The sequence below is a fragment of the Vulpes lagopus genome, chromosome 23, assembly GCF_018345385.1.
Source record: "Vulpes lagopus strain Blue_001 chromosome 23, ASM1834538v1, whole genome shotgun sequence".
Classification (NCBI taxonomy): Eukaryota; Metazoa; Chordata; class Mammalia; order Carnivora; family Canidae; genus Vulpes; species Vulpes lagopus.
The window spans coordinates 21,969,195-21,985,367 of record NC_054846.1 but is presented as its reverse complement, the minus strand read 5'-3'; the positions used below and the strand labels follow the sequence as shown (position 1 = coordinate 21,985,367).

At 54.9% G+C, this 16,173-nt stretch overlaps 1 protein-coding gene across 1 annotated transcript in view; it reads left to right on the top strand.

Moving 5' to 3' along the window:
• Window positions 1–16,173, top strand: part of STAB2 (stabilin 2) — a 139,388-nt gene that overhangs the window by 92,383 nt on the left and 30,832 nt on the right. Inside the window, exons 39-48 of the mRNA XM_041738716.1 lie at window positions 492–587; window positions 3,141–3,186; window positions 4,035–4,111; window positions 6,176–6,301; window positions 7,576–7,649; window positions 9,136–9,207; window positions 12,006–12,125; window positions 12,986–13,033; window positions 13,873–13,956; window positions 15,328–15,474. Of these exons, the coding sequence (XP_041594650.1) occupies window positions 492–587; window positions 3,141–3,186; window positions 4,035–4,111; window positions 6,176–6,301; window positions 7,576–7,649; window positions 9,136–9,207; window positions 12,006–12,125; window positions 12,986–13,033; window positions 13,873–13,956; window positions 15,328–15,474 (890 nt within the window). The remainder of the gene's footprint in view (window positions 1–491; window positions 588–3,140; window positions 3,187–4,034; window positions 4,112–6,175; window positions 6,302–7,575; window positions 7,650–9,135; window positions 9,208–12,005; window positions 12,126–12,985; window positions 13,034–13,872; window positions 13,957–15,327; window positions 15,475–16,173) is intronic.

The following is a 16,173-nucleotide window of genomic DNA, read 5'->3' as shown; positions in this document are numbered from 1 at the left end:
CGGACAGGACTCACGGGCAAGAAGAGCTGCACCAGGGTCACGGGGAGGGCCCAGTGTAGACTCTCAGGTTGGGAGGTGGGTATGGAGAGCGGAAGCCTCCCGGGTGTTTTGGAGACAAGGCTTCCAGGATCCCTAGGGGCCCAGCTATTGTTGGGAAAGATCATTTATTACTGTTTTGTAAAAACTCAGTCATGAGACCCCTAGATGTATACCAGTGGGCCTTATGCTTGGGGGTGGTTGCCAACATGGATCTTGGGGGTGTAGAGATAAAGGAAGTTTCCAAAGGAGGTTTTCTACATCAGAGTAGACTCACCAGGTCCTGGGTCTTGGGCTGAGATCACCTTTGCCCTCAGCAAGGGATCAGCCTCTGGGCGGCTGAGCCTCTGGAGGGAGGTCCGTTTGCCTGTTTGAAGGACTTGGCAGTCGGCTGCGGTAGTGAGGACGTTTAACAGTTTTCTTCTGCCCTGTATCCCACTTCGATCTCCCCTTAGTGTGTTCTTGTGTCCACGGGAGATGCAGCCAAGGACCCTCAGGTGACGGCTCCTGTGACTGTGATGCTGGCTGGCGAGGAGTGAAATGTGACACCGGTAAGGGCAAGCCGCCCGCCCCCCCCCCCAGGATGAATTCTTAGCGGCTACATCTCTGTCTTCCTGAATGAGAAATGACACCTTTAGGGGCGCCTTGGGGGCTCTGCTCAGGTTCCGACCTCAGGATCCCAGGATGGAGCCTTGTGTGGGCTCCCTGCTCCCTGCTCGGCAGGGGTCTGCTTGTCCCTCTGCCCCTCCCCTGCTTGTACTCATGCTCTTTCAAAAACATAAATAAATCTTGAAAAGAAGAAGAGCATAAAGGAGAAAATAAGACCTACCTTTCCACAGCCGGAAAGAGCTATCATTGATATTTTACGTTCACCGCCCCGTCTTTTTCTGGGAGTATGAACATACAGGGTGACACCACGCCCCCCTCATTCCACAATATGGGATGGATATCTTTCCATGTGAATAAATGTCAGTATCAGTTAATTTCCATGTGATATTGTTACACAACTACCTCACACTTTCTGAGACCGATTTCCTATCGTCATCGTGCTGCAGTGAATGTCTCATACACACATCTTTTTGCATTTGTCTAACTAATTCACCCACTCTCGTTTCTAGAGACGGGGTTTCTAAGTGAGGAGCAGGCACTTTGGGGGAAGGGCTGGCTGCTTATGCCACACTGTCCTTCAGGGAGCGCATCCATCTGTTTTCCCACTAACAGGGCCCATCTCCCCAGCCCCACCACACTCACTGATGTTGCTCTTTTTTTCCTTAAGATTTACGGGTTTACCTCAGACAGAGAGAGAGAGAGCGCGCGTGCTCCAGGGGAGGGGCAGAGGGAGGGAGGGTCTCAAGCAGAGTCCCCGCTGAACACGGAGCCCAACACGGGGCTCACAACAAAGACCTGAGGCCAGGGCCTGTGCTGAATCCAAGAGTCAGATACTGAACCAAGGCCCCCCTGGACGCCCCTGTGCTGATGCTTCTTAATGTGCCGAGGATAAGCTCCACACACCCTCTTCCTTCTTCCCTTGCTGGAAGGAAGACCCGGTCCTCCCCCACCTGCTTCCCCAGGGAAGCCACCGCTTGGCCACCAGGCCTCCCAGTCCTGCTCCCTCCTTCCTCACTCACATGTCTACACTGTTCTAACCCGACCATCCCTCATGCCGCTGGGCAGCCAGCAGGAGCCCCATGACCTGTCCCCCTGCCCCTGGTGGCATCCTCCGCACGACTGTCACAGACGACTTTCCAAAGCACAGGTGTCTGGGTTCGGGCTACTGCAACAAACACTGTGAACAAGATGACGTATTAGGAGCAGATTTCTCTTGAGGTTCCTGGGTGATGGAAGTGTGAGGTGAGGTGCTAGCACCGCCAGGTTCAGGTGAGAATCCTCCTCTGGCTTGCAGACTGCTGTCATCTCATGTCCTCACAGGGCAGAAGAGGCGCAAGTGCCCTCCAGGATCTCTGACAGGCTCTAAAGCCAGTTGTGCACCCTCCACCTTTAGGACCAGCTCCCCAGGCCCAGCCCCCAGTACCATCCTGGCAGAGATGAGGCTTCCCCATAGGACTGGGGGGGGGGGAAGGGGACACACGTTCACCCTGTAGCAGTAGGTAAGATTTTATTTCCCACGATCCGGCATCGGGCTCCCTGCAGGGAGCTTGCTTCTCCCTCTGCCCCTGTCCCTGCTCATGCGCTTGCTCTCTCTCTCTCTCTCTCTCTCTCTCTCTCTTAAACAAACAAATAAAATTAAACAACAACAAGCACAGCCGCAGATTTGGCTGGAAGTTCGGAGAGGAGTTAAAACATGACTGAAATACCTGCATATTTCAAGCAACAGGGATTGGAGGGGGGGGACAGCATGCAGGAAGGCACCAGGCTGCACCTTGTCCCCAACCGGGACTGTCAGTGCAGGCCACCACCCCTGTGGTCAGGACCTTCTGTGGGACGTGCAGTTTAATGAGGCTCCATCCCCAAGCTCTTAGCAGGAGCACCTGCCCCCTAGGGCCTCCTCCTTTATCTCCAAGGATTTCTTTCTGGATCCACCCTGCGGGGAAATGCAGAGCACAGGAAATTTAGGAATGAATTGGACTAATAGATAACAGGTGCCTGCTGAATGCCTACGTGGCCCTGGGTTATTTTTGCATATACGAAAGGAGGGAAAAAAACCTTTTAATATTAGTAGTAATGAGGTTTTCTTTGTTTATATATCTCTCTAATAAAACAGTGAAAACCTAGAAAGAATAAGGAACATAGGAGATATAAACCAAAGTGGAGAATCAGGCCCCAGAGAGGAACACACATCTGGATGCAGATCCTGAGTTTGGAGACTGTGTTTTCCCCTCCTGTGCGCTCAGTGCAGCACAGGGCCTGGCATGCGGCACACACCCCATCAGCATATTTGCCCTGCTGACTGGGCTCGGAGCTTCCTGGCAGCCAATGCAAAAAAAAGGGGGGTGGGGGTCTCGCAAGATCATTAAGTTTTACAAAGTTCACATGATGCGTATCATTACTTCTGAGACATTACATCTTTCCTCAGGATCAACCCCCCAAGACAGTCCTTCAGGCAGGGTGTGGGAAAGGACTGACCCAGGGGTTTTGTTTTCCAGAGGTCACAGAAGACGACTGCCATGGGACATGCCACACTAGTGCCAAGTATGTACCTTGGAGCTTCCTTTGGGCTGAGGCAAACTGGACCTTCCCTCATAGCGTCCACCTCGGGGCCGTCATGTCCTGAGACCATTTCTGAGGAGTTAGGACACAATAAAGTATGAAACGACAATTCCCTCTGAAAAGGCTGCCATCACCTTGTCAGAGCCAGCCTTTTTTTTTTTTTTTTTTTTTAATTCATGAGAGACACACAGAGAGAGAGAGAGAGGCGCAGAGACACAGGCAGAGGGAGAAGCAGGTTCCATGCAAGGAGCCTGATGTGGGACTCGATCCTGGGTCTCTAGGATCACACCCCGGGCTGCAGGCGGCGCTAAACCACTGTGCCACCGGGGCTGCCCCAGCCTTTTTTTTTTAAGATTTTATTTATTTATTCATGAGAGACACAGAGAGAGAGAGAGGCAGAGATACAGGCAGAGGGAGAAGCAGGCTCCCTGCGGGGACCCTGCTGTGGGGACCCCGATGCAGGACTCGATCCCAGGACCCCCCGGGGTCAAGCCCTGAACCAAAGGCAGACAGACACTCAGCTGCTGAGCCACCCAGGCACCCCGTTCATTCTTCATGAATGCTCCGGGCCCAGTGCGGGCTGGGGTGCCTCACCCTCCCTGCAGGCCAATGGTACGTGAGTGCAGTGCACAGTGCTCACTGCCCAGGCAGGGCCGTGCTAGGAAGGCCCCTTCTGCCAGGGCTGAGCCGAGACCTTTGAGTACCGTGGGGGCAGGGCCGGGGGGCCGGGGGTGGACAGGGTGGCCGCAGGTGGTTCCTGAGTTTGGGCTTCTGGGTTTGGGTGGTTTTTGTTTTCTTTTGTCGATGGCACTTGCCCTTTCTCATTGCAGCTGCCTCCTCAATGCCAACGGCACAGCCTCCTGCAGATGTGCAGCAGGATTCCAAGGGAATGGGACCGTGTGCACAGGCAAGTGAGGTGGGGCCTGCGGGGGCAGCCACTGCCGGCCACTGAGGCCAAACTGGCCTTCACAGGCCCTGGCTGTGCCCCCAGGCGAGGAGCTGCTACTCACAGAAGGGCCCGTGTTGGTTTAGGGATGCCCGGGCCCCCTGCACCTGTTTTCTTCCCCAAATAGTGGGTCACAGCCTTGAGGGCAACCGACAACAAGTTCACCTGAACAACTTTAAAAGTCCTGCTGTGATGGGCATAGGTGTGGCCCAGGCTTGGGGACTTTGGGGTGGGACAATGGCTGGACCCCATGCTCCCCCCTGCCTCCCAGGTGGCAGGGCAGCTGTCTCACCTGCTGTGCACCCCCTCAGGCACTGTCTGCCCTGCATAGCAGTTTGGGGTGAAGCCTCCTTCCTGTGTAACCCAGGACGAGGCAGGCTCACATCCCCCTAGCTTCCAGTCCCAGTTCCTACAACTTCTCTTACCTGCGGACAGTCGCTTGGCTCATCTTTGCGTCATCTTTCTTTTTTTCTCTGGAGGTAGTAAATACTCAGAGACTCCCCCCGCCCCCTGGGTACCGGCCTGGGCTAACCCCTGGACGGTCCTCAGACCAGCCTGGCACACAGCTAATCTCAGCCCACGTGAGCTGATTCCCCGCTGTGGCTCCCACCACGTATTTGCTGCTGTAATGACAGGAACGCTGGGTGCCCTTTTTCCCTGGCGTGCCTCGTGCAGGCAAGCTTCGGTCCAGGTGACAGTGCAGCCACGTGGCGAACCCGCCACTGCTTCTAGACCGCCTTACCCTGGGGACTGTCCCAGCCTGCACACACCCTGACCCCAGCCCCAGACGTCCCTGACAGTAGGAACTACATGGTATGCCAGTGAGAACAGTTGAAGGGGACAGCAGCTGGAGCGGTTTTCTTGCCCTCGGTTTTTAGGAAAAAGCACCCAAACGTGGGAGGACACAAGTTAATACGAGATGAGCCAGCACTTCTCTAGCACTTTCATATACGTTTTCAGGTCAGGGTCTCTGAGCTTGTGCATAGACCTCTGTGGGTGGACCCCAAGGGTCACGGTCACTGAGCCACTTGTCCACAGTCACATGAGGGAACTCCAAGTGGATCTGGGTCTTTGAAATACTTTGAATTAATTTGTGTACAGGTCATGAGGCTGAGGTACAGGTTCCTTCTTCTGTATGTGAAGATCCAATCGTCTCCGTCTCATTTGTTGGAATGATTATTCTTTCCCCCATTGAAATGTGTTGGCATCTTTGTGGAAAATCAGTTGCCCTTGGGTAAATGAGCTTGTTTCTGGGCTCTCGATTCCATTCTATATGTAGAGATCCTTTTATCAGGTTGAGGAAGTTTCCTTTATTCTTCGCCTATTGGGTTTTTATTACTCAAGGCACTGAGTCTGGCCCAATGCTTTGTTCCTTCTCTTGAGATGAGCGTGTGGTTTTGTCTTTAGTTCTATTGATACATTGCGGTACATTCATTGATTTTTAAATGTGAAGCCACCTTGCACCCAAATTCCCACTTGGTTATGGGGCACGATTCTTTCTATACATTGTCTAATTTGACTTACAAGTGTTTTCTTGAGGAGTTTTTTTCTTAGATTTTTTTTATTATTTATTCATTCATGAGAGACACAGGCAGAGGGAGAAGCAAGCTCCCTGCAGGAAGCCCGAGGCAGGACTCAAATCTTGGGACCTGAGCTGAAGGCGGATGCCCAGCTGCCGAGCCCCCCAGGCTCCTTTCTTGAGGAGTTTTGCATTTACACGTGCAAGGAATACTGGTTGGTAATATCCTGGGCTGGCCCTGCCTGGCTTTGGTGTCAGGGCAATAGTGGCCTCATTGGATCTCCCCTTGTCTCACTTTTGGAAGCGTTTGTGAAAATCTGGTACCTGTCCTTCCTTAAATGTCCAGTAGAATCAAGCAGTTAAGACACCCAGTGCCCTGCGCTGCCTTGAATCATTCACACGCAGTCCAGCACCTGACACGTGGAAGCACTGTCCATTTCTGCCCAGGGGACGCGGCGTCGCTGGCTCCCCGACCACTCACACTCAGTCCCACTTCTCCCCTGCAGCCATCAACGCCTGCGAGACCAGCAACGGGGGCTGCTCCTCGGAGGCCGACTGCAGGAGAACCACACCGGGAGGCCGGCGCTGCGTGTGCCGGGCAGGCTACACGGGTGACGGTGTCGTGTGCCTCGGTGGGTAGCAGCCATCGCCCGGCCCAGAGCCCTGCTTAGGAGTCTGGGCCCTGCTCAGTGACCCCGCCAGCAGGGCAGGGTGCCCTCAGAACCACCTTTACGTGGATGTAGCCGGGAAGGCAAGAGGGTGTGGAAATGTGGCCACAGCTGTTCAGGGGGTGCGATGTCCGAAAGTCACTCAGAGAGGGGAAAAGGGAGAGACTTTCTCCAGTTAGATGTTATGGTGGTGACTGAATTTTGTTTGACACTTATTAGTTATTTTTTACACAGTAGCACATTCTCACCGTAGAAAAATTAGAGCATGCATATGCGCTGCGAGAGGGTACATTCTGGAAATAACCACCCTTCAGATCGTTGATCGTTGACTGTATGTATCACATTCCCTTTACCTGTGGACACTCGAGCATATTCGAGAGTGAGGGTAAATTCTCACACCCCCCAGAGTTACCAACGTCAGTCACTTCACTATTGATGTGGTACTTTGTATTCGGGTTTTGTCGCCGACCCAATAATGTCCTGTTTGGGCATATTTTTCCTCTAGCGCAGGATCCCGTTTAGGGATGGGCATTGTGGTTAGCGGCCACGTCTTTTCGGTCTCCTTGAATTGGGGATGGTTCCCCTCCCTTGCTTTCTTTTATGACCTTGACGTTTGGGGAGAATACAGCCCCCACCCGAACTGGTTTTCATAGCACGTCCTTGATTTGGAGTTTGTCTGATGTTTGCTCATGATCCTGTCGAGGTGGTGCACTGCAGACGTAGTATCACAGCAGTGACCCTGCGTGCGTCCTGCTCAGGGTATCGCCCTGCGGGCTCAGGGTTTCCAGCTGCCTCTCATTTGTGGTCTCCACACACAGCTGCCTTTCCCCTTAGCCACTGATAAGCAATTCGCGCAGAGCTACCTTAACCCCACGCAAATACCCTGTTCCTCGTTAAACGTCCTCCTAGGTGGAGGCTCTGTCGATGATTCTCCCTGAAGCAAACCTGCTATGAATGTTTTCCTTCACAACAAGGTAGATGAGGCTCTGAGACTCTATTATTTCAAGTCCTTGGCTGCCAGTGCTCATACTATTCAGTAAAGGGACAGATGCAAACCCACAGACTGTGCCTCCTGGCACCATCCCTCCCAAAGGAGCTGATTCTGAGGAACCTGTTGGGTTACCTGGAGGGCAGACGCCCCTCCCCTGGTTCAGTTAGCTGGCCCGCCTGGTTCCTCAAGTGTCTCTACTTGAAAAGGAGCCTTGATTTTCATGCCAAGCATTGGCTTTTTGTTTTAGAGATTAACCCGTGTTTGGAGAACAACGGTGGCTGTCACAGGAATGCAGAGTGCACGCAGACGGGACCCAACCAGGTGAGCTCTGCCTGCCAGGGCCCTAGGACTTCCTCCGACCAAATTGACCAAATTCCTGTGTCTTCAGACCCAGACCTGAGGGAGGGAGCTGAGAACAGGTCTGTGAGCACCAGCAGAGTAAAACAAATCCTTTAGGGGGAAATCTGAAAGAATTCCCAGGGGCCATTCTTTGGGACTGAGAAGTGGTGGCAGTGAGTGCAGACAGGGTCCCCAGAAGAAGTGGTTTCCTCCCATGGGGGAGACATAAACAGCGGCCAACACCACATAGTTGCAGAAGCATCTAGAAAGTTTCCAACAATGCTCAGGTCTCTGAGGTCTGAATTCCACACTTTTTCCCTGGCCCAAGGCTCTGAAATACATAGGCCATGGCAGACCGTGGCGGTTTTCAGCCCTCTCAGCCGTGTATCACTCCGCACAGCACACCGTGCAGCTGGAGCCAGCATAGCGGCCAGGCAGTGAGCTCCATCAGAAGCTGCACGAAGAAGTGAAGTCCCCAGGGCATGTTCTATGGACCTCGTTAGGCCCCCGACCTCAGTACCGGGTCTCTCAAGGGGCAGTACAAGCAGGTGCATAAAGCACCCAAAAATAAAGAAAAAACTTGTTTTGAAAGAACTACATGTATGTCTGGGGAACCCAGCAAAGTGAGTGGTGGACTATCTTAGACATATTTTAGGGCTCAGCAGAGCTCTTCTGTCAAGCCACCTGTGGAGGAAGGAACACCTCGAAGCACATGGTGCCCAAGCTGTCTGCAAATCCTCCTCCAGACCTAAAAGGCCATGAGAGGAACACCGCACCTCTGAGACAGGACCTCAGCCCAGGACAGCGACCAGGGACAGGGTGGGGTCTTTGGAGAGGTCAGGGGCTGAGGTCAGGGCACATAATGAAAGAAGAAGCAGAGGAGTGGACACCTGGCCCTGGCCGTGACCTCAGGCTCCAACACGGGGACATCACACCCAAGCCCCTGTCCTGGGGAGAGGCTTTATGTGGACTGGAAAAGCCATCTGGCTGATGGACACACCAGAACCAGGTGCCCTGCCCCGGGGGTGCACGGTGTGGTAGCCAGAGCATGGCTGGGCCTCAGCCCCCTGGCTCTATGCCTGCGAGTTCCTAAGCAGAACACCGCAGCAATGAGGGTGAGAAGACTGTCCCCAGCCTCCTGCAGATGGTGTCCCCTCCCTCAGTTTGGAATCCCCCCACCTCCTGGGCCAAACGGTGGCTCTGTTTCTACCTGTGCCCCTCAAGTGGTTCCAAAGACCCTGCCACTCGGGCGCCATGGGCACGGAGACACCAAGACCTCGGGGTGAGCCACATGGCCATGGCTTTTCAGCCGCAAAGCTGGGCTATAAGGTGACAGTTCCCACAGCAGCTGGACACCCCCATACCAAATAGAGATGCCTGCGGCATGGCATGGCCATGGCCATGCCGCACTGAGTGTGAAGCCTGCACAGTGTTTGGGGAAGTAACCTGCTCCCCCCCACCCCAACAGGCAGTCTGTAACTGTTTGCCCAAATACACCGGAGACGGGAAGGTCTGCACGCTCATCAACACCTGCCTTACGGTGAGTCAGGCCTGGGGCTACGTGGCAGCAGCCTGGCCGTGGTGGCCCAGGAGGAGGCCCAGTTCCCCCTTGTTCCAGCTGTCATTGGAGAGAACCCTTCTCTGCCTCCCCTCCTCTCCTCTCCACATGGCCTCCACCTCTGTGCAGGCGTCAGGCCCTCTCCTAGTCAGGCCCTGAAGACTCCTCCTGCTTCACCTCGGGGTCCTTAGTCACCTCCGCAGGGACTCTCCAAACAAGGTCACATTCATGACCCCAGGGCTGAGGACATGGACAGACTTATTAGGTGTTGAGTGAGCACACAGCGTGGTCAGAACTTGAACCCGTGTCCATCTCCCTCGAAGGCAGCACCCTTGGTCACATCTTGCAGTGCTTGTAGTAAAGTATGTTTTCCTGCTGATGAGTATGACCCAGTAGAGAAGGAAATGCCTCCTGAAGGAGGGAAGGTGGATTGTTAGGAGAGGAAGGAAGGTACAGGGGTGAGGAGGAGGGGGCCCAGAGCCCCCTGCTGAGCCCTAGGGCACAGGGCCAGTAGTAGGGAGGCAGGTAGGAGGTTAGTGGGTCAACCATGCAGGCAGCCAGGTAGGTAGGTAGTCGGTTCAATTGGTCAGTCAGCCAGCCAGTTACTGTCCCTCCTAGTCACGTACTGCACATAGCACTGACTGTGAATCAGCCTGTCTGACCACATTCCAACGCCCTGTTAGTCCTGCGAGGACCTAGGTGCTCGAATGTCTCCATATCTGGGGACACCCGGTGCGGGTGACTCCCCCCGGGTCGGTGGCTGTCCCCTGCCACCGAGGTACCAGGTACCAGGCCCATGTGGGCACTGGGAGCTCATCAGTGACCAAGCCACCTAGTGTGTTCCTGTAGAGAGTTGGCCCTGAGCGAGGAGAGACCCCTGTGGCCCCTTTAGTTGTTTAGGAAGGAAAGCAGCCTGGGGAATGGTGGGGGGGCAGCGGGAGGTTGGGGTGGTTGTGTGTCCTTTCTCCCTGGGGTGTGGGCTGAGGGGTGAGCTGGGGGCCAGGGCCAGGGGCTGACAGGTGCAGGGACCACGAGGGTATCAAGTGGCTTCTCTGGGGACACAGGAATTTAAAGGCGCTGGAGGAGCACGGAAGCCTGAGTAGTCCTATAATGACTTGGAAGGGAGTCGAGTGGCAGCACCCTGGGGTCAGGCCAGCCTAGGGGGGCAGTTGTGGGGCCATCCCGTGGGACACGGGTGGGGAGCAGGGCGGCCAGGGAGCCCAGCAAGTGGATGGGAATGCAGGGATGAAGAAGTGGCTCCAAGGAGGAAAGGGCCCTGCAGTCAGAGGAGGGGTGGGCGAGGGCAGGGGCTTGACAGAGACAAAGGCAGGATGGGGTCACGTGGGGGCAGAGCAGAGCGCTTCCCGGCAGGCAGACCCTTGACAGGGGTGTCGATGCCCCTGAGGACCACAACCATGTAGAGGGGAAGGTGGTGGCCAGGCACCTGCTTGGGTCAGGGGTCGGGGGTTCCCAGTGTGCAGGGTTGGGGGGGCCTGGGAAGGATGAGGGAGTTGAGGTGCTCTGAGGCAGCCGAGGAAGAGCAATGAGCCCAACACCTTGCCCACACCCACCCCCGCCCAGCACCCCACTCCTGGAGCCCCTAAAGTGAGGGTGAGGCAGGAAGAGCTCCTTGGGGTGCGGGACACAGTGTCTGTGGGATAGTCCCTCTCCAAAGAGGCAGATAGAGAGGCCGATAGACTTCTGTGGGGAGAGGCGGAGAGTGTGGGGACCCGAGTAGAGGTCAAGAGTGCGGAAGGCCCGGGAAGGGCTCGTGGGGCAGGAAGGGGTGCTGTGGAGGGCGTCAGCCAAGTGGGGAGGGTGTCCGCCAGGTGGGGGGGGGACGTCTGCCTGGTCGGGAGGGCGCAAGGTCCCAGGCCTCCGTGTGGACTGAGATAATGACGCCCTGTGGCAGGGAGGGGTCGGTCCTGGGCCCTCGGTGGGGGCTGGGTCCGTGCAGGGGAGCCGCCGTACCGCCTACACAGTGTCCACATCCAGTGGCAGCTCCAAACCCAGAGTCAAATCCGGGTACCTGGGGGAGATGGTGAGTGGTCTGTAGGAGGCCAGTCTGGAGAGCTCACGGAGCCGGCAGCAGGGCAGGAGTCAGGCAGCGCCCCCGCTGGGTGCCACCTCCCAGGGCCTCCAGGAGCCGAGCTGGAGGAAGAGGAGGTCAGAGGCGTTCACCGCAGGAGTTTGGGTCCATTGCCTTCCTTGCCCATCATCCCCGCAAGGTTCTTTCTCCTGAATTTACCTTCTCCCCACTTTAGAAACAGCCTGGGCTACACAGTCCTTCCCGGGGCCCCCACGGGCATCCGCTCTGAAAGCTGCTCTGCTGTTTCCATGTTCGCTCTCCATCCCAGCTCCCAGAGGTTTAGGCCCTTTGTGGAACCAGGATGGCGTGTCCTGTCTGTTTTCTACCCATAGCCTCCCAGCTGACGACTGTTTCCTTGGCTCTTACGAGATTAGACTTTAAGCCGAAAGCTGGGAATTGTCAGACAGGATTGGTGCCTTTCTGGCCAAGAAACGTTCCATGTGGCACCTCTGGGCCTGTCTGCACGGGGCTGGAGATCTGCTGGGTGGGACTCGAGCATCTCGGGATGGTGTGTGGATAAATGGCCCTTCCAAATCTAGGAACTGAGACATGAGTTCAGGAGAGGGGCAAATTCTGCAAACAAGTCAGAGAATACGTCAAAAAAATAAATGTCAGTGCAGACTGCTTCGTGAATATTGGCACTGGGAGACACACTGGTCTGACCCCCAACCCCCTTTGGAAATGTTACCAGAAAAATGGTGGCTGTAGTGAATTTGCCGTGTGCAACCACACGGGGCGAGAAGAAAGGACGTGCACCTGCAAGCCCAACTACATCGGGGATGGGTTCACCTGCCGTGGCAACATCTACCAGGTAAGGAAAGGCATGTGCCTATCAAGTTAACCCAACACCCCACCACTGTGCTAAAAATCCAGGCTCCCCAAGGAAGAGGCAAGCGTCTTGTGGCTCGTAAAACTCTACAAAAATGTGAAAGACTGTTCTTATGTCACTTGGGAGTGAAAAGGGGTTGTATGTACCAGTGGGAATTCTCCAAGTCAGAGGCCCCTGGGTTGGAATTCAACTCTGCCCATTAGAGATGTGGCCCTGGGTACTGACATCATCTCTTTACATGTCCGCTCTCTAATTCATAAAACAAATATTAATGGTACCAAGTCTATCGAGTTGTTATCAGAGGTAACGTATGTGACAGGTGACTCTGCTGTGGTGGCTCCTGCAGTGCCCGGTGTGTGCATGCACATGAACATCTACACCAAGGATGAGGCTGTGTGACCCTTGTGGGTTTCTACCCCTTTATAACGTGGATGTTCTGTTATCTGGTTTCAAGAGGGACTGCAGCACTGTGGCTAACAAGAATATTCTTGTTCATGGAGAAATGAAATCTGCCACAAACCCCATAACCGATTTTTTTTTAATATTTGAACTTTTTAAAAATGCACTGAAAGCTCCACTGCTCCTGGAAATGGCGGGCCCTTTCTCTGATGAATCAGATGGTGACTCCAGAAAGGTTTGGGAACTCACAGCACGTCCCCAGAGTCGTTCTGAACATCCGTGGGGGCCTGTGGATGGGACTTGAGAAAGGCCTCCTGGGGCAGATTTCCTGATGAAAATATAACAGAGAGTCTCCACCGTAGAGAAATTGTCTTGTGACAGCCCTGATTGTTGTTGCAAGGACTCCCAGAGCTAAAGTGGCCCTACCCCATCTTTGTTTCCAGGAGCTTCCCAAGAACCCAAAAACGTCACAGTATTTCTTCCAGCTGCTGGTAAGGATGTGTGTGTATCGAGAGTGGAAGGGCTGGGGTCTGCAGCCAGATATGCAAGTGGATGGGGCCTCTGAGGTTGGGGATGAGCAAAGGAAGTCCGGGAGCTGAACTCCTGAAGTAGGGTCCCTGTTGGTCACTTGTGAACTTCTTGGGCTTTGAGTGGGCACGGGCAGCAGGTGTGCAACCAATGCCACCCTGGGCCATTCTACACATGAGCACGCGGCGTGCGCACAAATGGCCGTCACACCAGGAAGGAAGCGTCACTGGGGCGATTGGCTGAGTCTTTGGGTGAAGATAGTAAGTGAGATCTTTACACGCATTGTGCATCCACATAAGGTCCAGAGACGCAGTGGGAATAGGGTGCTCATTTCCTCCTCCATGCTGGCTTTTCCAGTCTCTATTACAATAAGCATATGTTATTTTTGTGACCATATGAAAATAAACATTTCAATAATATCGAATTGGAATGAATGTGGGCACCTGCGCGGCTCCATTGGTTAAGCATCTGATTCTCGATGTCAGTTCTGGTCATGATCTCAGGGCCGTGAGGCAGAGCCCCCACATCAGGTTCTGCCCTCAGTGGGGAGCCACCTGAGAGTCTCTCCCTCTCCCTCTGCCCTTCCCCTCCCCCACTCATGTGCTCTTGCTAAGTAAATTAATAAATTCAACTAAATTAGATTAAAAGAATTGGGATGACTGAATTCAAGACTAAATGAAACACAGAGTGTCCAGTTTGGTGATCACTTAGCTCTGCCACCTTCAACTCTGTCTGCTATTTGTTGGAACCCCGTCCCCATGATGATGTTAAGGAGGATGTGGCCCCAACTTCCTTCCCACAGGAACATTCTGTCCGAGACCTGAGCGGCCCAGGCCCCTTCACCGTCTTCGCACCTTTATCCACAGCCTTCGATGAGGAGCCTCGGGTAAGTGTGAAGGCGAGCAGAAGAGGTCTGGGACTGGCTGGCACCTGGTGCTTGGGTGTCACCCTGGACCCAATGCTGGAGACATTTCTGGGCAGAAGGTTTAGGATGAGCTAGATGCAAGCCTGCCATGCAGGCTGCCACTCAGCATAGGGGCCCTATAGAGGGAAAGGATTTAAGTGGATTTGGGATGCCATGGCCAGAGGCCTACATTCCTGTGTAGGGTAGGAGGTTGGAAACATTTAACAATTCTTAAATAATCCAAACCTTCCATAGACAAAAAAGAAAGAAGGGAAGGGAAGGGAAGGGAAGGGAAGGGAAGGGAAGGGAAGGGAAGGGAAGGGAAGGGAAGGGAAGGGAAGGGAAGGAGAGAGGGAGGGAGGGAGGGAGGGAGAAAGAGAGAGGGAGAGAGAGAGAGAGAGAGAAAGAAGAAAGAAAGAAAGAAAGAAAAGAAAGAAGAAAGAAAAAGAAAAGCAAAGCTGGGTTAAAGTAATTTAAATAAGTCTTTTTTCTTGCGGACCTTACCAGAGCCTCTAGCATCCTAAGCTTCACTGGGACTCTTCCTGCTGGGTTACCCGTTGGCATATAATGAGGTAGCAGACATGTACCGAGTGTGCCAGACACTGTGTCTGGGACCCGGCCCAGGCTAGCTCACTGCAACGCTGTCAGCTGGGTGCTGCCGTCCCCACTCTGCGGGCCAGGCCGTCCTGAGGCCGTAGGACTAACAAGTGGGGAGCGAGGACGGACTGCTGACTGCAGAGCCTGCACCCCTCCGCACACACTAACCCCATGCACGCGCTCTGGACGCCCTGAAGCCAACTGCACAAATACCTATTGGAGGATGTGGACATTCAATAGTTTTTCTGTAACAAGTGTCAGGAGGGATCTTGTGAGACCATGAGGATCTGTGGCTCTTCCTCCTCATCCTGCTGTTTGTTCATGGTGAACAGTGCTCGTGCGCTGGCTCACATGGGGAAGTGCCATGATGGCATCCACACTGCAGGTCTACATCGGGCCGGTGCCCCCGGGGGGTACCATGCAGTGTCCCCTGCAGTTTGCACACGGGACTCCGGGCCCCACCACACTTGAGGTGACTGTGAGGCCAGGGACCCTGGGGCCCTCCTGCTGCGAGGCTGCCTTGTACACAGGGCACTGGCGAGGACCCCGTGCACGTGTCACCAGGCCTGGGCCACAGCATGACAGTCTCCTTCCAGGGGTTCAGGGAGAACCAGGGGGCTCAGGAGCCCCGGGGGGGTCAGGGAGGGCTCGGGGGAAGTTCTGGGGTGCTCAGGGGCCTGGAGGGAGGTCTAGGGGGGCCCGGGGGTCAGGGGGCGGCCACAGCCAGGTCCCCCGAGCAACCCCCCTCTCCCACAGGTCAGAGACTGGGACAGGCAGGGCCTTATGCCCCAGGTACTGCGCTACCACGTGGTCGCCTGCCAACAGCTGCTCCTGGAGAACCTGCGGCTGACCCCGAATGTTACATCTCTGCAAGGGGAGCGCATCGTCATCTCTGTGTCTCAGGTGAGAAGCACCCCAGGGCTCCAAGACAACACCCGCCAGCCACAGGGCCCCTCTCGTCCCCTCCCCTCCCCTCCCCTGCAGAACGGCACCGCAAGGAACAGTGGTGACAGCACACAGTGCAACCTCAGGGGTTCCTACGGGCAGGTAGCACACTAACTACCCGGCGTGCGCCAACTTACTTCATCCTCAAAATAAGCCCAGGACATAGAAACTACTCCTTTGTCCAATTTACAAATTAGGGAACGGGGCTCAGTGAGGGCAGGTGCCTCGTCCAAGGTCACATGGCAAGTACGGATCGCTGGGATCAAAACTCAGGCAAGCAGTTGACGGGGTTAGGCTGGAAGCCAGACAAGGATGAAGAGGCCTGGGCAGGGCCGCTGGACACTGGGCCTCACCCCCAGTGGAGGAGCACGTGGTGGCTGCGGAATCCACAGCCGAGAGAAACAAGCATGTAGCGGGGAGAGAGGGTGGTGTGGACACCTTGTGGGGGACAGGAGCCACCTCAACATGCTCGTTATCCCATATTTGAGGATCACGGCAAATTGACCATTGCGGGTGGTCATGTGCCAGGAGCTGCCTAGGCGGGAGCCATAGCTTTGTCCCAGCTTTCCTTCTACAATCATAACACACGAATGTGTCCAAGGAACCCGGATCTTCAAGTTCTGCCCCAGGCTCTGTGTAAATGTCCCCACGCATGAC